Below are 26,327 nucleotides of genomic sequence, written 5' to 3'. Positions count from 1 at the left end.
TCCGCACTCCTGGGTCGGACTACTAACTTTTCTGCAGCCCCTCACACTGTATTTTATTGGTGAACTACGCTCATCAAATGAGGGACTGATAAATTAAAACATGAAAAACTTCCATACAAATGAATGGAGAAGAATAAGACTGTTAGTAAATACATAACTTAAATATATACATAACGATTATTTTCATATATTGGCAATTAAATTTAGTAACATTAGTAAAATCCACGCTGTAAGATTCTTTAAGTAGAATTACAACAAATCATTGACCCGAATTCCATACGTTAACATCATCTGTAAATTACAGTAAATCGAACATTAGGAACAAGAGTGAAATCGTTGTTAAATTACAAGAAGTAGAGCATTGGGATTACAGTTAACATAAATAAAATAAATCGAATCTCGTGAATACAGTAGATATTATTGATAAGTTCAGTAAATCGATCTCTAGGAATACGGTATACCTCATTTTTATATTAAAATAAATCGAGCAGTAGAAATATTCTTGATACTACACTGTTAAAAATATTTTCTTAAATTTGTAAATATATATATATATATATATATATATATATATATATATATATATTATCTTTGCACCGAGATTATTTTTTTTACAAACTAAATTTTGCAATTCTCGTTCGTAGGGAAAATAACAATATAATGTGTCATTCCACTATATACAACCCCCTCCACTACCTTACATTTCTCATTAATGAGAATTCCAAATTCTCGTTTCTAAGGATCAAAATTCTCGGTAAACAGATAAGAAAGAATTGCTGAAAATTTTTAAATGCGTAAAATTATATTCTTGATCTTATAATAGCCACCAAATATGGTTTATTTTAATACCAACTGCATTCCTAGTATTACATTTTCTTTTCTAATTTAACAATTGTGATGAGATAGCGCTTTTGAGATTCTGTGTGCATGGTTTTGTTCGATTTCAGGTAGGGGTGTGTGTCTTGGATATTAGTAAGAGTATAAACTTGCATCCTATTTTATTTAGTAGATCCTGTCTCATATAACCATGTTCAAAAAAGGACATTTAGTTAACTACTAAACACATTTCAGAGTAGTTCGTTACAATTTTGGTTAGGAACTCTTAGAATACACAGAAATTAAGTTAATAAATAATCACGTTATTTGAATTATTTCTCCGAATAGTGGATATCTAAATTTAAAGTTTAACTAGAAACATCCTCTATTATACCATTACATACTATGATACGGAAGAAAAAGTAATTTCGAAGTGTTAAGGCAATGTAGCATAGCTACAGATTTCTATCGCTTGAGTTCCGCTAGTGTATACACGTCTGCAGAACCCTGTGGAAGGGAAATCCCTTTTTCCATATCTCGGCTCAGTGGTCTTGTAACGTGCTAAGCCCTGGCTTCTGTAATTAATCATAGAGCAGGTTCTTCTGAAATACGGGAAATATCCCAGCTTAAATGAGAGGTCAAGGAAGGTTAAAGCATTTTCCCCTTTCCCTCCTAAATGTTTCTGCCACCCCCTTGTTCCCTTGAGCTAAGAAAAGAGAGAAGTGGGGGGAGGGATAAGTTTAGACAAAGCCACTGGGAGATGACTGAGAAGCGAATATTCAATTAGAAACGCAGGTGTCCTTTGATGTTCTCTTGGTTATATGGAAAGGATTAAAGACGAATATTTCTTTATCTTCCTGTCATTTCTTTCCTAAATAGAGGATACTCGTGGAAAGTTCTATTTTTAAAACATTATCTTACGCAGTTATAAAATATACTAAACATTTCTAAGTGTAAATACCGTATATTAATTTGCTTATTTTTATCAAAATTTCTGTTAACTGTAAGGAAAAGAAGGATAATATCTATCGGAAGGTTTCTTAACCTAGGGGTTGCGAGAAGGTTTCATGGGGATCGCGAAGATCAGCGGAAGAGATAATAATTAGAATCTAACACCCTAAAATATTTTTAAATATTATTCTGAATTTTGTTGTGATAGGCATATTTTTACTTTTATACATACTGCTAAGAACAATAAAAAGATAGGTCTAATACATTTTCAACAGTTTCCTTTTTCTTCTTCTTCTTTTGTTTTTGTCATGTGACTCAAAATTAAGGGAGTTATGAAGTTTTAAAATTTTCAAACGGCCTCCGTGTTGAAACAGTATGACGTATCGGATTCGAGATTTCTAATATGAATGAACTGATCAAATTTGTTTTTAATCCATTCACTTTTCGAAGAATTACTGTAGTATCCGCTATATACAAAAAATGAATTCTACTATTATAGAAATAGATGGATATCGTGAGCTCTCCGCAATAGGCATATTAAAAATCCCACATAAGCTTATTAAAAACCAGAAATTATAAAGGGGTCGCTGGTAAGAGGATGTGATAATATCAGTGTGTGACAGGAATTAGGTTCAGAACCATTGGCCTAACGGTTAAGAATTTTGTATGTTAAATCAAATGTTGGTGTATTGTATTTCAAACTGATGTACTGTTTGATCATTGTCTTAAAACTCTTTATTTGCAACATCCAACATCCCTTTCAATTGCATTATACTCATGAGCGATAATTTTAGTGACCGTTTGTTTAGCGTTATTGCTTTCATACAATATTCATATACGTAAATTGTGAATTAGTGCAGTAAATGAAGCTCAACTTTTAATGAAAAAAGAAACAAGTTAGTAACAAGCTGAAAATTGGTACACATGTTGGGAATGATGTTCTAAACAACATACTAAAAGTCCCCTGAAATCCCACGTGACCTTCGCAGCCATATTGGGAAATGGCTGCTGGAAGTGTCAAATGAACAATACCCAGATAAAAATAGCAATATCTTCGCTATGGTGGAACATAAAGAGATAAACTTAGTGTCGTTTTATAGAACGTGGATAACACAACATTTTTAAAGAGAAACATACTTTTAGAAATATATGGCTCTAAATTTCAAAATTCCAAAAACTACCGTGAAACCGATTTAAAATTCTATTGAACTTAGGAAGTAATTATTAACAAGTTAAAATTTGACATAGATGTTGATAAAGATTATTTAAATGACATACTAAACTCTCACAACTTCTTCGTTCGCCATATTAGAAAATGTCTAAATGTCCGAAGTAATTGAAGGATAATATTTTGTTACGGGAAATACAAAATCTGGACCGGGTTAAATATATGAGAAACTGTAAATGCAGTCGATCCGAAGTCAATTCGGATCAATGGTGGTGCGAGGGTGGAAACATTATAATGTGTTTAAAGTTGTCCTCCGCCATCTTGGTGCCATCTTGGAATCAACTTGTTTATTTTAAATGGGAACATAGTCGTATGATATATTAAACAACATCCTCGTTAGAAGACAAACCCAATGGTAAGGTTATTTTTTCAAAACATGCAACAGGTTTGAAGTTGTAAATAGATTTAGGATATCTTATATGTGAAATGCTGTGATATGTGCTGTGTAAAGTTTCGACTTGAAGGATAAACTAAAAAACAAGCTTTGTAATACCTCACATTACGTATTCTTTAATAACCATGAAAAGAGAGAGCACACAAGAGACAATTACAATCGCATGACATGTTCAGCATGCCCACCGTTCTGTTCTATGCATATCCTTAACCGTGAGACCCAGTGCATATGCACTCTGGGAAGCATAGTTGGTGATATTTGTTCACAGACAGTAATGATTCTCCTTTTCAGGTAGCCAATGTAAATAATTTAACATTGGTAGACAATAGCTTTAAAGTGCCCACAAAGATAGAAATCCAACGGAGGTAGGTCGGTTGACCTTGCTGGCCACTCAACTGGTCCACGCCGACCTATCCAACAACCGGGAAAGTATTCATTGAGCTATCGTTTACATTACGACCATAATGCGGCGGTGCCCCATCTTGTTGTCAATGTTGTTGAAATCCTCCTTCCTCTTCCAACAAAAGTGGCATAACAGTGTTTTCAAGCATTTCTCAATATTGTGCAGCATCCAAAGTACCATCAATGAAAATAGGTCCAATAGGTCCCATCAATGAAAACAGGTCCAATAAGTTGCATGCTTTGGAAAAATAACCTTACCATTGGGTTTCTTTTCTAACGAGGATGTTGTTTAATATATCACACGACTATGTTGCCATTTAAAATAAACAAGTTGATTCCAAGATGGCGGAGGACAATCTTAAACATGTCATAATGTTTCCACCCTCGCACCACCATTGATCCGAATTGACTTCGGATCGACTGCATTTACAGTTTCTCATATATTTAGCCCGGTCCAGATTTTGTATTTCCCTTTACAAAATATTATCTTTCAATTACTTCGGACATTTGGACAATTTCTAATATGGCAAACGAAGAAGTTGTGAGAGTTTAGTATGTCATTTAAATAATCTTCATCAACATCTATGTCAAATTTAGCTTGTTAATAATTACTTCCCAAATTCAATAGTATTTTAAATCAGTTAAAACTTCCACAGGGTAGTTTTCGGATTTTTGGAATTTAGAGCCATATGTTTCTAAAAGTATGCGTTTTATGAAAAATTGTTTCTCTTTAAAACATATTGTGTTATCTGTGTTTTATAAAAGGACACTAAGTTTATCTCTTTATATTCAACCGTAGCGAAAATATTGCTGTTTTTATCTGGGTATTGTTCATTTGACACTTCCAACAGCCATTTTCCAATATGGTGGCGAAAGTCACCTGAGATTTAAGGGAACTTTTAGTATGTTGTTTAGAACATCATTCCCAACATGTGTACCAATTTTCAGCTTGTTACTAATTTGTTCCTTACTTTTTGCTAATTTGACTGCACTAAATCACTTGTTTAGATATTGTAATCTTCGTCAACAGGGAACAGTCAAGCACAGATAAAACTTCATATCCAGAGTTCCGTGATTTATTTGTGGGTTCCGGATCTGTAGGAAGATATTTCAGGGAAACTGCTGTTAATTATTCCATCCGGAAAATGTCTCAAATTATAATTGAACATATTATGGGCAATGTTGCTCACTAGCAACACATTATTAGCTATTTTGGGTTGTTTGGAAATAAACATCCTGTAATGTATATCCATAATACGAAAATTCTTTTTAAAAATGCAAAATAATGCTTAGGAAGACGTGTTTTAAAACAAACCAAAACATGTTTTTAGGTGAATTTCTTAATGTTTGTCAATTAAAGGGTTAAATAGTAGAAAATACCAGTATAAAGTAAGTTTAAAAATACAAACGAAAATTCTGATTTACCCCATTAGTGGGGTAGTGATGAGTTATGCGTAAATTAATATCCTATCGTAACCATAACGTAAGAATGAAATATAACAGTTACAATGTGGCGCTTGTCAGTAAATGCCTGAATACACGAGATTATGGAGATCTGGCGTTTGTTAGTTACGATATTCAGATTATTCATTTTTCTTAGTTCAATATAGATTTAGTCTACGACAACTTACTTCTCTTTAGCGTCACAGATCACAGGTGTAATTTGTTCCTGAGTTTTTCCCAGATTCTGGGTGAAATTCAGTACACTGTTCATCCTATCACACCACAAACTTAGGACAATGAATCCAATTATTCATGAAAGGACCTAAGTACTTTTCCTACCAGAAAATGCAGTAGTATTCTTCATTCAACTCCTCGCCTTCATCCATGAAATTCAAGATACGATGGAAGGTTTAACAAAGGAATCATCTTCTTCCCTATTTTCTGAACTTACTTCTTTATAGGAATATCCATCACGATTTTCGATTGCATCTGTTTAGTTCACTTGCTCTTGAAACTATAGTTGGAAGTTGACATATGTGGTACAATCTATCAATAGTCACTTTAAAGTTATTGGTATTTTTGGTATAACATGTTAGTGGAAGTGGAGACCTTGTTTGAACATCGCTTCGCAGCGATCCCCTTCTAACAGTGGTGGTCAACCTTTTTAAGCTTGAGAGTACTTTTCATTTCAAAAATCACTGATGGTCTACTTATCTAAATATAGACTCTAATCTCAGATAATTAATCCATATTTGTCTAGTGGGATACTTTCTCAGTGCTCCCTGACAACACTTTAAAAAAAAACTATGTTTGACTGTCCACGTTAACTATTTTCCTTATCCTCTTACCATTCACTGTGATACTGGTAAGGTTTTGGGTTTTTATTCAAGCCTCCTGGAATACGCATTGGGACTCTACACTTCTTCAAGCTTATGGGAATTCATTGCCAAAACACTCACACAACAATTCCATCGTATTTATTAGTTATTCGACAATGAATTTGAGCTGCATCATCCCCTTTCGCCTGTAGTTCACACTTGGTGGGCGCTTGTATGGCGCTCGATGCGTTTTCACGATCGCTATTCGACAACACAATGATTAAACAACAGAGATATGACAGATGTGCGGCCTCAAATAAAAGGATATGGATTATAAGCATTTCACCATCTCACGTCGTTCTCCTCAGGTGTCTCAACTGATGTTGAAAACATACACTCTCGCAGTTTTATATTACTTACCCTGCATTACAATACACCATGTCTGAAGACAATCGGACGGACAGTCGAAGCCACGAGGGCTCCCGACCCCTTTCACCCCATCTACCGTCATGACTGTTGTAAAGATTATGCTACTTCTTTAAAGGCTAGAATACTTCTATTTTTCTAAAGTGTCCCGAGATTTTTTTTTCTGTAAAAGTGAGAATAATAAAAAATGCTATATTGTTCCGGATGTATGCATTATGTATAATCTCTAGGAGATTTTTCCTCTAAAATCATATCAGGATATGCAGGAATACATTAATTATAAAGTAAACATTGCATCTGTCAAACTGCCGGAGCAATTGCTAGGGAAGTGCTTTATAATTTTGTTGTGAAATGTAAGAGAAGATCCTCGCTGAACAACAACTAATACTTACTAATTCCGTTTCAGAGCCCTTCCCTTTGTTTCTCTAGCTCTTTCTGAGAACCGTTGAGAGACCTTCGTTCTGCGCTCACCAAGTGAGTTACTTTGAATGTCTCAACCAACAATGCCAAATCCATGTAGTACCAAGTCCACATGGACCATTGTCCATTGTTTATGCTTAGAGATTTCCTTCAAATGTAGAAATGAAAATGGTGGAGTAAGCAAATATCTTGTGTTGTTAGGAGTTTATCTAACTTCCTTAACTTTTGATTTCGTTTTGTATCCTCAATAGAAATGAGAGTTATGTAGTACTGTTTGTGTGTGTGTGTGTGTGTGTGTGTGTGTGTGTGTGTGTGTGTGTGTGTGTGTGTGTGTGTGTGTGTGTGAAGAGGTGTGTGCATGTACACAGAACTATACTTTCCATTTTGATAACTGTGTGTTAGTCTTTAGAAAGTTCACAGTGACTAAAGAAAAAACACATTAACTTAAATGAATGTTTTAATCTATAATTTAACAACACATATAGCGTGAAGATAAGTGTGAGTTACAAAATGTGACAGAGAGAGAGACCATAGCTTGTAACAATACCCACAAAAATTTTTTTATTAAAAAAATCCGTTCTGACTTCTCGTAAAAATTACGGGCTTTGGAACATTATCCTTCCCATAGTTTTGAAAAAAAAAACGTAAACACACACTGGACAAACAGTTAGCAATCTTTGTAAAATTTACGTAATACTTGGTTGCATTGCCAATGTCCTGAATAATCGAAATGGCTTCTGTTTGGAAACGACTTCATCCACATGACCTAGCAGTTATACCACTATGATATGAACCTAGTTACTCATTTCCTTAGTTCCAGCAAAGTACAGTACAAGAATATCTAGGCCCATTTTTGTGTTTCAACCACTGATTCAAACAACACCATTCATTTTCAATTGGATCTGAGACTGTGGAGTTTGTAGGCCAGACCAGGTGCGATATGGAATGTGAATCTCCAAATCACCTACAAACACTTTGCGACCTGTGAATACAGTAATTGTCATTTCGAAATATGCATTCTCTACTGCATATTCATCATGAAGATGTTGGAGAAATGCCAATATGTGCATACTGCTAATGCCGAAATAACTATGCTGATTCATGTTCAAGTTCACTTGCTTGAGCAGATATTAAATCATGAAACGAAATATAAATTATGAATGAGCGGGCCCAAGTTATTTAAGGAAGAAAATAAAAACACCATTACAGAACTTGTTCTAGCTCTAACAACATCCTCCACATATGAGGCTCCATGTGTACCTGCCGCCTTGATCAATGGATTTTAAACTAAGAAATCACAGTTCAGGTTTTGAATCCGTTACAAACCACTCTCTACATACTTGAGCCTATTGAAGAAGTGCAGTCGTATGCGACACAGTGAGAAGAGGGTTTACTTCGTGGTACGCGATTCAAAATATATCCATTACATGAAGTTATGTGTAGGAATGGAAACATTGTAATTAAGGCATACAGTATTTAGTTTGGCATATGAAGGACTGATAAAAAAAACGTGTTCATATACGTATATTATACGTATTTCATTATTGATGTTTGCTTTTCGTTATCATAGTAAATGCCATTACATGTTTCGTTATTTATGTACTGAATGTTATTCTTGTTATCAAAGGTAATTTATTAGGCAAATAAGATATTTTAAAATTCTTATTTATATTTATTCTTGTGTACTGTACACACGGAAAAGAAAGTATTTGACAGTTGACAAATATTCTTTTGCTAATAAGTTGGGAACAAATGAAGTAATTTGAATCTTTTTGTTGTTATTCATAGGATAGTTATAATTTGATAGCTTGCTAAAATCGGTACTGTAATAGGTTAATTAATTGTTGAGTTATTAAGAAAAGAATTTTGTTAACTGAAGAATACTTTCTTTTGTGATTGTACACATCGCTGAAATGTGGTAAGTATGCCAAAGAATGCATAATTCAGTCAACATGTAATTCCGCTAGATTTCGTTGGAAACTCCTTTTCGGTTACAAGCTTGGCTGATAGTTTCATGTCATGTTCAGCTCAGAGAGTATGTAAGACCTAAATCTACTGCTTAACGAGCGATTCGCATCAGATTACCTCCCACCGGTAGCGTACATTGCGCTAACAATATAGCCACAAGGAAACTCTTCAACTGTAACGGAGCTCTACAAAAGTCCATTGAATGTTTGAATTTAAAGTTTGAACCTTTTTTTTTAGTACAAGGTTTAAATCAACATAAATTGTAATCATGATCATAGGCACTGACCCACTGTGGTTTACAAACACACATAACTCATATATGTGGCTAAATTACTCAAGTATTAATAGTTGTATACAGTTAAATGAGATGTTTGTAGAATTCTAAGACATTACTTCCCTGCTTGTTCTAAGTTACTCAAATCGAAATGATTAAAAATTTATGAAATCTCTACAGAACACGAAAATTATTTGCCCCTTTCTTTCTAGGCGGATAAATGAATAATATTTCAAATACAAATATGAATTAGGAAATCCGATAATCATTGTTCCTAAGTTAATGTTTCTGATTTCATATGGACGTATTTTATATTCTTTTATACAAATATGTACTATTACACACACGAAAAAGAAATAAGCGAATTGAAATTTGCAGTGAATTGAAAATTTACATTTTAGTTATGGAATAATTATGGTAATTAAATCCCTATGGGCGTGTTTGTTCTGTATGTGAGCGTTAGTGTATATATGTGTGTGTATTTGTGTGTAATATCAGAGAAAGGAAAAATTTGAACAAATGTAGTGACTTTTTGTTTCATGAATTTCAGCGATTACTCATGTGATGTGTAAGTAAAATAAAAAAATAGTATTTAAACCAGCATTGCAACACATGGAAAATTTATTTACATATCCAAAAAGGAGAATAAAATTAGTAGCAGAAACACAGGGAGTTACTAATTATTTCACGAATTTTGCCAATTTGGCAATCTACAAACTGGCTAGGGTACACTTAAGCGTAAAATGGGCTTAACCGTCCACCGAACATAGTTTCTTTTCTTCTTTCCTCGTCCAAACCACAAACCATTTAGAAATTCTTTAATTCTTTTTTTCTTTATTCTCCTCCTTTAGTAGAATTCCTCCGACCAAACGCAATACCATTTTCTCTCTTTCGTTCATCACTATGAACCACCTCCCACAGATAATTCTTCAAATTTCTCTGCAAGAGAACCCTCAGCTCAAGCAACGCGGAAAATTTATTCAACCAAATATGAAGAACAATATTGATTTCCATCCGATTTTTTTCTCTCTTTGCAAAATATGTAAGCACGACCTATATTGGAAAATTTACTGGTAAATATAAGAATTTCTGGTTTTATAAACATGAGCTACTATTACATCATATTATATAACGTAGTTCTGTTACACCAAACGTTTTATGTACTATATACGGTATATTTTTGTGATAACTGAAATAGTTAGTTCCCTTTTTTTTTGTTTGGTTTTAATTCAGAGGATATGTTCTTGAACTAATTTTTAAAACTATTAACAAAATACACTATATAGGCTTGACATAAATACAGCTGGTTATCAAAATAATGAAAACACCGCTAGTATGCATCATATGTGTGATGTTGTAACAATTAGAATGTATTTGTAATACTTCGCAGTTCTTGAAATGTTAGTTTATCATACGGAGTTAAACGGAAACGTGTATTGAAGCGGAAAGATAATAGTGCAAAAATGGAGGCCGAACATTTAAAGTGGACAAATTGAGGGTTCACTGTTGGATGGTGCAAATAGATCCATGTCGAAGGTGACCAATGTGTTAATTGCATCACGATAAATAGTGCCCAAGGTAATGGTATCCGGAAGAACTCATGAATAATGAGTCTAGTGGACAGAAAAGAAGCGTCAGATTTAGGGGTTGCCGACCATGAAAAAGAATTTTTATCAAAGACAGTAGAGTGAATGCGGCCAAAAGTGTCCACGAAAGACAATCAGGAACTGGAACAGGCTATTGTGACAATCATATTCCAACGTGAGTTGCATAATTTGAATATTCGCATTTGGGTTACAATTTTCAAACCCATGACTCTCACCAACAAGGTTTCACTTAGGTAAAAATGGTATCAAGAAAATGCAAGGTAAAAATGGTATCAAGAAAATGCAAAATAGACCTGTGATAATTGTTCCGATAATCTTATTTTCAACAACATATTATTGTGTCCCTGATTACGTTGCTCTCTTTACACAGATCAGAAACATAATGATGGGAGAGCTTAGTTTGAAAAGCAAAGTAGTCCAGTTTAAGATGGTTGTGGAAAAGATTAAATTGATGTTCAACAACTCAAGTTAAGGATACAAGTTTAAAATGTAGAATTGGATGGTCTAACTATAGTCATCTAACTACGAAAGAACATTGTTCCGAATGACAGGCTAAAAGAAACAAATAATAGATATAAGAAGGAATAGGACTACATTAAAATATGTAATGCTGAATGTATCTTAACTGAAAAATATCAATGACATATATTCTGCAAGCTTTGACAGCTAAATTGGAGAGATAAATACTAGCAAATTTATACCTCTACTTTCTATAGAATGCATAATTATGCAGGGAGAAATGTAAACATGAAACTATCAGCAAAGGTAGAAGAAGAAGAATATTTGTAAGGAACATGGCGCAAGTAACGAAAATAAAATCAGTGTTCCAGAAATATTGAAAGAAGAGAGAATGATGGGCGGCCTATGCAGAGTGGACGTCAAAAGACAAGAAGCGACATAGAGAACGACCTTACTACGAAGAAACCACTAAGCACTGGAGAGTAACATGGATAAAGACTAACCAAAAATAGTCTTGTGGAAGAAAACTGGAGATATAATACCATAATTCTTCAGATTACAAATGAAATTTTAACGAGGTTTCTGTTTACAATAAGCATGTTCAACCCCTTGTGTTTCGTATATATTACAAAAACACAAGACTGAGCCTCAATGCATATTAGAGAGAAGTGCCTTACTAAACAATTACACGGTTTTACACATTGTAATATAAATACGTGTAAAGATGACATGTATTGCTCTCAGAGGACGTGTGAGAGCAAAAAAACACAATCTTGCAGCAAACAAAACATACCAGAAATGACTTTCTTTTTTATTGTCCGCCAGAGAAGAGAATGAGCGTAACCAAGGACTCAGAAGACAAGTTTAAAAGCCTTCAAAATCTTTCCCGAATGACAGATACTCATTTTTTACGGCACTGTTTGGCCATCAACATTCGTTTCGTCTCATCAAGTTGTTTATATGTTTTTTTTTCTTTTTGTGTTGTTGTTGTTTCTTTTTTACCCTAGTTTCTCGCTCTAGTGATAAAAACCTTTACTTCTTCAAATAAAAGTCTTATATCATATATTATAAAGATTTATATTGAGCAGAGGCCAACATAAACTCTATGTTTCTCTTCTTTTAAATATGGTAAACAACGTTTTTTTCTTTCTGTACTGAATAAGTAAAAAAGTGTATTTTTTAATTGAGTAATTTACGTAAACTTAAAAATATCTTTAAAATATATATTTATCTTTAGTTCAAGGACGATCGATTTTAAATCTACGTTGAAATACATAATAAAAATATGTAATGTGAGTCTAGTTTATCAATAAGCGTTAAAATTAACATTCGGTCCCCTGAATTGGAACTTAGTGTTCCTTTTAGCACCTAGACAATATGATGTGTGGACTATAATTTTAAGGTGAAATCCAAACTACTATAATGTACTCAAACTACAATGCTTTCTAATCAGCCATCGAACTCTGGACTACATACAATAAAGGCGTACCACTAGACCAGCAGAAAGGGCCAATTAAAATACCATTACAACTGCTATTATTGCATGACATGAAATTATCATTATTCTTTTTTTTTTATTTATCTTTAATTCAGAAAGACACATACTTCTATATCTATAAAATTAGAAAATTATTTTAAATTTTTCACTTCTTATTAGAAGCATGATCCTTGTTCGGTATGGTTGCGAAACATGTTCGCTTACTTTAAGGTAACAAAGCAAACTGAAAGTATTTGAGAATAAAATCCCGAGATCAATATTCGGACCCAAAAGGAACAGGAATGGGAAATAGCGGAAACTTCATAACGAGGAACTGCATAATTTAATACCGTTTACCGAACATTGTTAGGATCATCAAGATTAGAAGGATCAGGTGGGCAGGACATGCAGCGAGAATGGAGGAAAGTAACAACACTTTCAAAGTTTTAACTGAAAATCCAATCCGGAAACGTCCATTAGGAAGACCCAGGCACAGGGAAATATTAAGATGGATCTCGCAGAAATAGGAATACAAACAAGAAACTGGATCCAGTTGGCTAAGGACAGAAGTCAAGGTAGAGCCTTTGAACTTCAGGGGTTCCATAGGCTATAGAGGTGAGTTGATTTTGAGTTTAACGTCCTTTTCAGCAGCGAGGCTATATGAGACGGGACCTACTGATTAACATGAAATCCGAACCACATGAGCTCCCACCGGGAATCGAACCCGGGTCTCTCACGTCAAAGGCGAGTACGCTAACCGCTTAGCCACGAAGGAGCTCACAATAGACCATAGAGTTAGTTAGTTATTAGAATTATTCTACTGAGCATTATAAAGTCGTAATGTTAGCAATACGGGCGTACATCACGCCACACGATGACTCTTTAAGGAAAATAAAATTTTGAATTCTCTGTTTTGAAATAGTTAACTAAATCAATTTCTTCCCCGAGCTATTTAATGGAGTCAATTCGTGGTAACATGTTCAGGGGTAACATGTTGACGAGTGGTTATCCATATTCCTTTCGTTCATACATCAACGTGTTATGCAATGCCTATATGCAGCCCTCATAAAGTTTACGTGTTATGAATTGCATAAATGTCTAGGTGAACATATTGAAATATTCTTAACTTTGGTTATAGAGGTAAACGTAAACCCATTCATCCACAAATATTATTTTGGTGTGGACCCTCTTTACTGTCTTTAGGAGAGTTTATTTCTTTTACTGTTGTATAGAATAAGATTACTTAGATACGTAACTGAATGATTTCGTATACTCTGATGTCTGAAAGCAATCTATGTCAGTAAGGCTATGCTATACGAACACAGCAATGGCTATACCATTGGATGGATCATATGAACGTTTCGGCGCTGACTGAGGATGCGCTAAACGAGCACCAACAATATAGTGTATACGTATACAAAGTAGAAGAAATTTAGAGAGATTTGTTAGCTTACATGGAACATCCGTAAAGTGTCGCATGCCGATTTTTGCAATTAGATACTAGACACAACGAAATTTTGCAATTAGATACTAGACACAAAATAAAGTGACCCGTATTTTTTTCGTTTCTGCGGAAAAACGGTATGAAGGGGCCTAAGCCCCTCCCGAAATATTTTCAAAACAGTTTGAAATTTCCAAAAGAACATGAACAATTTGCAGAAAAAGGCTTATACACATACTAGATAGAAAATTAAGGAATATGGGTTCTTCCTTTTGTGTGAAAAAACAGTTGCAGAGTTTTAAATATCTCCAAAAGTAATGACAAAGGCCAAATCGGACAAAAGGATACAAGTGATTCCGAGGAAACTATGCATGCAGATATTATACTTAAAAGTAAGAAATACGTATTTTCCATTTGTGCGGAAAAACGCTTTGGAGGGGAGTAAGCCCCTTCCGAAATATTTTCAAAAAAGCTCTAAATCTGCAAAACCTCACAAACAACTTGCAGAAATTTGCAGCATATATTTCACATACCCGACATATATTTCTGGGGCCGTATATCTTTCTATTACGAGCCAATGTATATTTTCCACTCATGGAGAAAATACACGTAAAAGAAAGAACTTCTGAAACGATATACGAATATCTTACGTCTCACAGACAGGAAGCTGTTAAAGTGTCATTTACTGATCAAACAATGCGAGAGATGTGTATTCTGAAGAACCGTTTCAAAGGTTGTGTGCATATAATTGGACAGCAGAAGATATCAAACTGTATTATGAAATATGTATAATGTTATCTTGCAGTAGCAAGCCTACGAGGTGGTCATGCTCATCGCTGCATATTATTAGTTCGAGCGATAGTAATTTTATCTCTGTGTGCAAAACATATGACCGATAATTGACAAGACGGTGTGCAATTATACTTATCTGGCCCTTGGCTTGTGCAATAACTTGTTTACTTGTGATAATGATATATGAATGCCACAAAAGAACACTTCAAAATAATGAGCCACACCTACAAAATGAGATATCAACATCTACCTTGTGTACACAATATGTAATCAAGAAGTTAAGTACATTGCGTCAGATACTCATATTGTATGATATAAATTCGTTGTTCCATCAGCGTGTTAAATAAGAGAAATCCAGCATGAATCCCGCTAACATTCTGCATTTACTGTTTGTTGCTTTCGAAGTGATACATCGACCAGAGTCGCCAATAACAGCACGCATATTGCAATGCTTGCTGGAATACTGGATGGACGATATGGTTAGTTGGACACAGAAGAAATATTAACATTAACATTTGAGAAGGACGACAGGGAAGAGGATACCGCCCAATATTCTCCTGTGGATGACGACGTAGAAGAGTGCGATGGCAGCACAACCATACATGGTCAAGCAGACATCACCTTTGCATACAAACAAAAGGTTGTCAACTACTGGAGAGGTGGTATTAAAAGACCGCTATCCCTTTGATCCGTACAAGCAAAATTTAGAAAGATAACCTTAAGGCAGCAGATAACCTAGAATGCTGGGAAAAGAAATTCATTGGTGGAAGAACACGGAAGGATAAGATATCGCAGGTATCTCAATACGTTCTTCGGCAAATTCCAAGACGCTCGTGTACCACACTTTCCAGTACACTATGTGGATCTACGACGATGGGCTCTGCAGGTCAGCAATAGATTTCATCTTCCATCATTTAAGGCATCAAATACTTGGCTGTGGGAGTTTAAAACAACACAAAAAATCGTATCGCGAAAGGTGACGAAATTTGTATCTACGACACTAAGTCTGAAGCTAAAGAGGATATATTGAGAACCGTAAATGCCTTTATTGACAATGTAAAACACCATATTATCCAATTCGGCGCAGGTAATGTGTACAACTCCGAACAAAGTGGTTTCCAACTAGAAATGCATGGCGGTCGAACCTTGGCTGCTCAGGGAATAAAGAAAGTGGAAACAGTTGCCCAATCCGTGAGTGCGACAACATACAGTTATACAATACAACCGACCATCTCTGCCGATGGTGCTTTGCTAGCACCATTACTCATTGTTCTGAAGGAGCCAACTGGTGAGTTCGACCGAAACTTGCACAACACTGTGTTTCGGTCCTGTAACGTATATCTTGCCGCCTCAAAATCAAGAAAACTCACAAAAGAACTTTATCGTCGTTGGCTAGAGCACGTGTATGTTCCTACAACACTGCGTCAAACAGTTCTTCTATTGGACGCTTGGAGTGGACATTGTGAAAATACCCTACACTCCATTGAACCGGAAGACAAAAGTACTGTGCTACTTACAATACCTCAAGGTTTAACTTGGAAGCTGCAACCACTAGATGTGTCCTTTTTTCGCTTGTGGAAGATATTTTTGCGCCGCTTTTCGGACACTGTTATCTTACAACAGTCTGATATTAATTTTCATCTACGGGATAACATAATGAAACTACAATCTCTGACACATAATCAATTCTCCTCTCCAAGATACAAAGATGTCATCAAATACGCGTGGTATCACATTGGTTATACAATAGACAAACCGGCACAATTTCAGACCCCAGCAGAGTTCTCCTTTCCCACGAATCACATCCCGACTTGTGACATTTGTGGACAGGTTGCTGTGATTCGTTGTGGTTGGTGTAAGAGATCACTTTGTTTACAGCATTTTTTTGTGGAATATCATTGTTGTGACACGTCTGTTGCGTAAGATATTGTGCTTAAATAACTGTTGGTCTGTGTTATAAAGTGGTGGATAGTACATGCAATATGTATTTCTTCATTGCACGTCTAAAATATGCATTTATACTTTTATCCGAATTGTTTGTGATCATTTGTGGATTGTGACCTTTCTAAACTATTTGGATGAATTTGGTGGGGATGTGGCTCTCCTTGCAACAGTTTTTCCACAGGAAATATCAAATACGTATATTTTACTTGTATATCTAATATGTACATACGCCTTTTTCTGCAAGTTATTCCTGTCCTTTTGGAGATTTCGAGCTTTCTTGAAAATTTTCCGGGAGGGGCTTAGGCCCTTTCAAACCGTTTTTCCGCAGAAATGAAAAATTCGTATTTCTTACTTTTAAGTCTAGTATCTGCATGCATAATTTCTTCAGAATTGCTTGTACCATTTTGTCGATTTTGGCCTTTGCCATTGTTTTTGGAGATATTTAAGTGGGGGCAGTTGTTTCCCCTGCAACCAATTTCTCACACAAAAGGAAAAAACCGTATTCTTTAATTTTCTTTCTAGTATGTGTATACGCCTTTTTCTGCAAATTGCTCAAAACTTCGGGAGGGGCCTAGGTCCCTTCAAACCGTTTTTTCCGCAGAAACAAAAAAATATGGGTCACTTTATTTTGTGTCTAGTATCTACCTGCAAAATTTCGTTGAAATCGGCGTGCAATACTTTACGGATGTTCCATGTTAGAAAGAGTAGGGGATTATGAGGAGCCTCGCAATTTAGAAAAAGAGATATGAAAAATGCAATCCACGCAATTAGCATCACAATTGTTGCATACAGAAGCAATTTACGAAATCTAGAAGATATAAGTAGAGTCCCCACGGTACAAAATTACGTATAGTACTACAAAATTGTTCGTTGCAAATGAGAAAATATAGAAGATGAAAGGAGATCTATTTTAAGGCATTGAAAAGAGGGTTTGAGATTCCGCCCATACGATGCATATTTAGCGTCCATATAGTCTGAAAAAATAACGTCCACATTCCGCTTTGCTAACTCGACGTCAATAGCGTCTATATAGATCAAGCCTAAGCTCAGCAATACAGGACCTAATAAAGGTTTCCCTTTCATTTGCGGCTTTGAAGGCTTTTTTTTAACTTATGGTCTTGTTACATACTGTAATTCAATTTATGCACTTTTCAAGTAAAGTATTGGTTTGATAAATGAACATAATTTCTTCAACTACGGATTACAATCTATTCCAAAAGTGCCAAATACAAAAGCAATATTAAAGACCTTAGAATTTAGTTCGAAGAACGAAGTCAATAAGACATAGGTGATACAGGAGTCAAAGTGGAGTAGTAAAGACTTTTGAGACGCCACTGTATCGACACTGGGTAAAAGAGTACAGGTAGTAAATACAAATATTTAATCAGTTTAGCAAATCACGACAAGTTAATTTAACATCAAGAAGAGGAAAATGGTTACTTACTTATGAAACCAATCCTTTAACAATAAAAGCTTAAGTATGTTTGAACTTTGTAACTTTATTTTAAGACTCTTATCCTTGGTTTTATGTTTGTAATTATCGTCCTTTTTCTCGAACTTAAATCAGAGACTACTAAAAGTTTCGTAAGAAATTGGTCTTTACACCAATCACTAGTTTCTAGATTACTAGGATTCCCACTTTACAGAATTGTTAATGAGGTAATCATTAAATGAATGATAGTTTACCTGGATTGAAGAGAAAACATATCAAAGATTTTCACTGATATTATTTTTTTACTTTTCGTCGTACTGATTTTACCATTCTGATTATCATTATTAACTATTACGAATTCTTACAGTAATTAGTTATATTGCTAATGAGATTATATATATATTTTTATCAGCTAGAAGCGCTAGAAGGACAACGGCAATAAAGGAGAAAGTGATTTTCGCAGTAGGAAAGACTGTGCATTGAAAATAGCGTAGCCTCGTTCTTTTGTTTAAAGATACAGAAATTTCTTGGAATTCGATTGTCACTGGTTTTGTTACCATCTGTAGCCAAAAGGACAATCTTACCTTTTCTCCTTCTCGTGCAACTATCAGGAAACAATAGATCACGAATAGGCTAGACTGTTGCGAATAGGGGTAGACAAGGAATAGTTTTTCTATTCTTATTTTCACAGTGATAAACACAAAGTGGTTAATGGTTCTCTTAACTTGTTTTCCAGTGTCATCCTGAACCTGCCTATTCTGATTATTTCATCTTGAAATGATATCAGAGACCTTGTATATTATAACACATGATATACCAAAGGTTAGACAAGGGATCATACCTGTTGTCACTATACTCTAATAGCATTCTAAACTTTTAATATCCTTACTCAAATTTCCAAGGCCAAGTCTGTAGGCTTGCACAAGTTTGCATTTTCATGGCTGCAGACCTAACATGGTAGCCTCTGGCAAACTTCCTAGTTCCTCAATTGCAAGCTTGTCTCAGACTTGACAATAATATGTAATATAAGGCTAGCCTTAAAATTCCTTTAAATTGACATACCTATTAAGCATATCTTAAAATTTACACTTGGTAAAGCCATACACAAACAGAATCTCTAGGGATAAATCTAGAACGCAAGCATTCTTGTGCAGCCTTCATTGTTGCAACTGATCTAAGCATACATAGGTGTATAAGTCAAAGCAATCTAGATTCCAAGCATGACTTGAAATTTACACTTGGCAAAGCCATACACAAAGAGGATTCCTAAGGTTAAATTTATCAAGGAAAATAAAGGGCAAACTTACACTTACTGCAGATGTGCTTGCTTACTGGGTATTGATCAACTGATGTTACGCCCACATAACATATGAGAGGAACTAGATTTCAGAAATGACGTCTGTCGCACCTGCAAGGAAGGATGTATCCGAACCTTAAAGGCAGAGGGGAGTAAGTCATTTTTATTAAATTTTCAGGAGAGACAGAAAACAATGACTTACTTCTTTTTGCCTTTAAGAGCCTTCTGACTTATATCCAATTTTATTATTGCTATTTGATAAAGTATTCATAATACAACTAAAAGTTTTCTAAGAATAAGTGATAACAGAACACGAGTTTCAAATCTGGCAATAACTCATTTTCAGAAAAAAATGACTTACTCCCCTCTGCCTTTAAGGTCCGGATATCGAGTATCTTTAATAATTATACAGAAAAAGAATAGAAAGAAAGAAAATTTGCGTGTGTTTATATCTAATGATATGCTTGTTTCTGTAATATTTGCTTTGTTGTTTTTATTGTATCTGGGAACACCGAAGAGGCTACAATACACACCGTATATTTTGTAATTTAAAAATGTTTGAAATTATTAACTCAAGAACTTTATAAGTGATAACAGAACACGAGTTTCAAATCTGGCAATAACTCATTTTCAGAAAAAAATGACTTACTCCCCTCTGCCTTTAAGGTCCGGATATCGAGTATCTTTAATAATTATACAGAAAAAGAATAGAAAGAAAGAAAATTTGCGTGTGTTTATATCTAATGATATGCTTGTTTCTGTAATATTTGCTTTGTTGTTTTTATTGTATCTGGGAACACCCAAGAGGCTACAATACATACCGTATATTTTGTAATTTAAAAATGTTTGAAATTATTAACTCAAGAACTTTATTGTTAAGTTTGTTAGTAAAGTAAGATATAACATCAATTATTTTATCGTAGTTACCATTATTTAATACAATTTTAGGAGCTAGATTTTTTTTAAAGAAATATATATGAATAAATGCTTACTATACCCAGCGACAGTAAGTTATATCACTAAAGATCAAGCTGAGAGTTTCATCTCCTCTGTAGCAGAGAAACTAGTTCACATTGTTCCATCGTTTCTACTCTCGCGTGTCATCTACGGTATTGTCATAATCCTCTTTAGGGGAATATTTTTTCTTCTTGAAACTGATAGTACATGACTATGCTGCCTCGGAGTTCCGTTGTCTGAAACCATATGAGTTCTTTTCGTTAAGTTCGTATAATCTTCATTCTATATGCAGAACTATGCTTTACCAACTGCTCTACATTTCTACTGTATTGAATCCTTTCGCTGCGCAATTAAATTTTCGAGTTATTCCTGAGAAAAGGCAAATTATACAGCCAAAAATGAAAATACTTATTTTCTTGAAATTAGGTTTTTAAGACACTTTATACTAAAGTAACGCTTCAAGTTTTAGTATTTTATTGTCCAATACATTATATATAATAGATCATATATATCCGCCGTTCTGAATTCAAAAATACACTTAAATTTCTTTATAGTGTTTTGACTTATGTATGTTTTTCTCAATTGAAAATCCATTATCTTTGCGTAATTATTAATGACTTCCCATTGAATAGTAATAACGTTTTTCTTGTTTTCACCGTTGCATGATACTAATTCACAATGATGGACACGTGAGTGGGTTTAGAGTACTTTAGTGAACAAATGTATGTATGTCTTATGTGAAACCTCCTTTAATTTGACAATTATATTGTCAATCTTCATAATACTTTCTGAATGTTGATGATTTTTATTGATTGATGATTTTTATTGATGATATTTGATTCAAAATGGTGGCCACATAGGAGGTTTTGGATACCTCTAATACACTTACTTATGTTCTCCAATAAAAATCCTTCAATTAGATACCCATATCGACCACCTTTAGGGATTTAGAAATTTTCCAAATTTTTAATATATGCTATTTTGAATTCAAAATGGCGAACACTTTCCCCCCTATTTTTCGAGTGGTAACATTGATTTTCGGATTATGCTAATTAAAATGCACCAGAAAAGCAAAACAGTACAAATTAGATCCTAATAGTCAAAAACTTTCATTTCTGGACCTGTTTAATAATTCATAAAATTACTTCACTTTAGGAACACGTTCTCAATTCGAATTCGAATTCAATGACTGAAATAGATTCACCAAATATTACAGCTTGTTTAATTACATACCTGATGTCAGAGAGATCTACATATATATTTATCATCAAAATCCTCAAACAAATATATATATATATATATATATATATATATATATATATATATATATTCTATTTTTATATTTAACCTAACTAAAACTTTTTGGAAAAGATATTGGTATTAGCCAGGATACGGAGGAAGGTTCTAGAATAAAGTTACGAAAGTGATCTTAGATTAGAATTCAGTAATTGTCTGATTTTAATTCTTTAGGTTTCTTGAGTTTCAATGTACTTAAGCTAATTGTTTTATCAAATGATTGACGTTTTCCCATGTATCGAAGGAAAAAATAGTTTCTATCCACTTCAATTCATTTGTATAGAATAGTACGAAATATTCTACTAGAATTTCTTTATATTGTAGCTATGATTCGCTACATATATTTTTATATTATATCATTTAGATTTTCTCCAAGAATGTCACAAAGGCCATGTTTGACACTTCTTACACTTAGTGTACACTATTAGTTCTATACCTATGAATATTTCATGAGAAATAACAAAAGATGTACACATTCTTTCATTATTAATATAGTTCAGAATAGTATTGCTTCCAAAGAAGATTATTTTAAAAATACCACCGTAGTAGCCAAGTGCAGTAATTTTCGAGACAGAACAATAAAGGAAGCCATAGTTATTACACGGGAAAGGAATAGTCTCAATAGAGACAATGACTTTCAACTCAGCACTATCTGGTCGGCCCTTTTCAGGAACAAAAGCACATTCAACAAAACCATTTCTCGTAGCCTGAATAACGGCCAATCAGGAGTCAGCATCTTTAAGCCAATCAAAAACCAGCATTTCCTCCAGCCAATCACAATCCCCATCTATAGCTCTGCCCCGAGATAGTCACTATATATACATCCTCACGTTTGCGGTCTCTTTATTACAATCCCTGAAGATGAATGCGATGTCTGCATTCAAAATGTCGAATATCAATATCTTCACATAGCTGATAGCCCAAGAAGAATTACTAAGACTATTTTAAGTAAATCTCAATATGGCTGTCCATTTAATTAGATTTTTTCTAATTATTGTCAAATATTTTCTTTTCTGTTTAAAGAAAGCTTAAGCTCATTCACACTTGTAAATTTCTTAACAGACTCAAGCCCAAAATATACTTGTATTAAATTTAAAAAGTCATGTCGTTGATAGAGTCGTTTATTTATTACAATATTTTAATCATCTAGCTTAGAAATGTAAAATTATAATATTATATAGTTTGATCATTTTATTTTAAATTGTACAAATGAAAAGGAATTTATCAAATTAAGATACCGTGTTTTAAAAATCTTTAGTTTAAAAATTTATTGCAATTGTACTCTGCATCATAAGAGATCAACATTTCAAGGAGATTAATAGCATAAAAACAACAGTTTAATTGTTGTAAATAGCATTATTTAAAACGAGAAAATTTACCACCATTAAAGAAGAATTAAAATATATATCAAAATAGAATTAAAAAGTAGAATTTGACATACTTCAGTAAAAGAATGCAATTTAATAATTCGATTTCTCTTTTTCCATAGATGTAGAAGATTTATACTACAGATGTGGTAATGATTCTATATACGTCCTGGACACTACAGGGAATAGTTATAACGTAAGTACTTATATCCATGTATGATTATAACATACATCAAATCTTTGTTTTGCATATGAGTAATGTAAATTTGAGCAAAAAATTCAGTTAACAAAATTTAAAATTTCACAAAATCTCTCCTTTCTCCTTATACCATATACTGTGTGTGAATTTAACATACCTTACATACGAGTAGAAAAATAGAGAAATGAACTTTACGTACGTTTGTGGCTGCATTTTTTCTTGTGTAAAAAAAACAAGTTTTCAAAATTATAGGATTGGAGGATGCACGTTTACGTTTCTGCTCTGATAAATCAACATAAAGCCGATTTGCGAAGTTTAGCATGTTTTTCATGTGTATATTACCAGTACGGAGTAAAGGTAATGCAATTGTATAGGAATATATACAGGAAAAATCTTTTTTTAAAAAGAACAATACTAGTATAGTATAGTTTGGTTTTAATTAAAATTTATATATATATATATATATATATATATATATATATATATATATATATATATATATATATATATTACACATAGAAAGAAACAAAAGACTAGAAACTACAGAACTAAAAACAGCGTACATTATTAGCCTAATTTTTAATTAAGAACATTTACAACATGAAAAATTGTATGTTTTTATAACAATTGTGAATATGTAACCTCTATATTTTCACCTTTTGTGAAAATATATGTTTTACGGTCTTATACAATATAAAAAATACAATATTCATACCTAAAGCTATATATTAACTGAGACAGCATAATACGGTCAAAACAATTGTGTGCAATGAAACTTTACGTTGGATTCCTGCCGTCTCACAAATGGTAGTAGATAATAATGCATTCACATACTTTTTATATGAACAGTAACAAAAGAGGGCACTTCTCTCTCTTTTTTTCACTTTTCCCTCCTCCCTCACACACAGATATGTGTGTGTGTGTTTGAGTGTGTGTGTGTGTGTGTGTGTGTAATTTATTTTGTTTCCAACTTCATATAATTGTAAATGACAACATGTGTAGTACTTTGTTAACGTACTTAACGCGATTAAAGTATACGACAATAGCTGTGCCATTTTTATTTACATTTTGCCTTTTTTTCTGTATCTCAATTATGTGATGAATATACTATTAAACGTTTGAACAATATTTTCGTGAAAAAAGTTCCCTAAGGCCTGTTTCTGGTATACACTATTATATTTTTTCCTACAATATTTTTGAATATTTTTCAGGTATGAAAATTTTAAAACAAATTGTCATATTTACTTAATTAGTTATCTTTTTCTTTAGTAGGACTCAATATCTTAGCCATCCTTACGGCATTTACTTGATAAATATGAACTTCATAATTCCCATTCGGCTTCTGTTTCTATCCTAACAGAACATAAAATTGGCCCATGCAGGTCTCTAGAACAAAGTTCTTATCTTCACTCTTCACTCTTTGCACTGGGCTACATTCTCATATGTAAGCCTATTGAGTGGGACCGTACTTTCACATTCTCTTATATTTTCAATAACAAAACGAATTCTCGTTCAAATTTCCCATCCTCTCCCAGTAAAAATATTTAATCGTGCTGTTGAAACCAATATTTTACTAAGCAGTGAGAAAGACCTCTTGTTTTACATAGTGGAGGAGCGATGGTTGTGCAGTAAGTTGTTCATCGTTCTGTGATGCATAATTTGATAAAAGAAGGAAATTGTGCCTTGTGATGGACGACATAGTGTCCATAATTCTGTCCGGATCCTGTCGACCTATCGCATTTTCTTGTTCTACCAGCTGTTTCATAATTCTTATAGGACATCTTTTTGACGTTGCTAGATTATAATCAGATTTATCGTGTTCGAAGAAGAAATATTTAGTTAATGGAATAAGCTTTTTTTTGGTAGTTGAGATACTCATTGTTGTGTAGGAACGCTTGTCAGACTAGGTGTCTGGTAGTTGCAGAGCTAACCAGCGTTATCTAAAAACGGTTAGAACATTCTGTGCTTGAATCTTACAGCACAAAATACATGTACTCTTATCATATTCATGTAATTCTGGAGGTGATTTTCACTCGTCATTTTCTCATAGAATATGTAGTGAAAAGTGATTATGGCCCATGTTAACGTTGTAAAACACGGAAGGGTGCTATGGCATTACAGTAGCTCTCTGTTTACCTACAGGTGGCGCGCTGTACATTTTGGCGTGTATTGGTCTTTTGTATTCTTAGTTCTGTTCTTGCAAGGGAGGGTCATGAACAGGCTCCGCTGACAAGTGAGATCCGAATGATACATTTGTGTTTGCATTTTATATGTTATAAACTAGATGAATCCCAAAGTTATGCATGCCACCGGTCGGGATATCGTGAGTTAGAACATATTTTGTAACGTGAAAGTTATTATCTGGCAGGATAGTTTGAACCGGGCCATTTCTTCCTAAACGGTTGGGTGTATGGTAAACTCGAAGAACACGTATCCCATCATTTTCAAGGACACTTTTTGGGGTGAAAAGTTTGCCCCAGGGTCCCTCGTAGTATCCCAGACGGTTTCCTACTCAAAAGTTTAAAATGGCAAAGCGAGTTAAGTAGCACATCGTTTGAAATCTGCTGTTCAATGAAAGAAAGAACAAGTCTCGACTCTCTACAACAAACCTGTGGAACATGGCGGCGGGTCAAAATGTAAACAAGAACTTAATTAAAAGTCCATGGTCACCTTGAATCCAAGATGGGTGCTTAAAACCTATGTCGACAGTATAGAAATTCCAAACTACTGAAACTAGGAAAATCAAAATTTTGCAGAATGTTGATCAGTAAGCATAGGCGACGAAAAGATATCTTGAATTCAAAATGCCGCACTATGTATCACACGCATGTCCAGTTCAAACCTTTGGTGCTGGAGAAGCGAAATTTGGTATTTACCTTTATTGTTAATAGTAGATATCCACAAAAATTTAAAGATGTA

The 26,327-nt window shown here is 34.0% G+C and overlaps 1 protein-coding gene across 1 annotated transcript in view; it reads left to right on the top strand.

Moving 5' to 3' along the window:
- LOC145668448 (uncharacterized) overlaps nucleotides 1-26,327 on the top strand; it is a 74,268-nt gene that overhangs the window by 988 nt on the left and 46,953 nt on the right. Inside the window, exon 2 of the mRNA XM_081736325.1 lies at nucleotides 23,332-23,405. Within this exon, the coding sequence (XP_081592451.1) occupies nucleotides 23,332-23,405 (74 nt within the window). The remainder of the gene's footprint in view (nucleotides 1-23,331; nucleotides 23,406-26,327) is intronic.

This window comes from Thermobia domestica, chromosome 13, assembly GCF_964235325.1.
Source record: "Thermobia domestica chromosome 13, izTheDome1.hap1.1, whole genome shotgun sequence".
NCBI lineage: Eukaryota > Metazoa > Arthropoda > Insecta > Zygentoma > Lepismatidae > Thermobia > Thermobia domestica.
The sequence above is the reverse complement of the archived record's forward strand: the minus strand, read 5'-3'. Positions and strand labels throughout refer to the sequence as shown.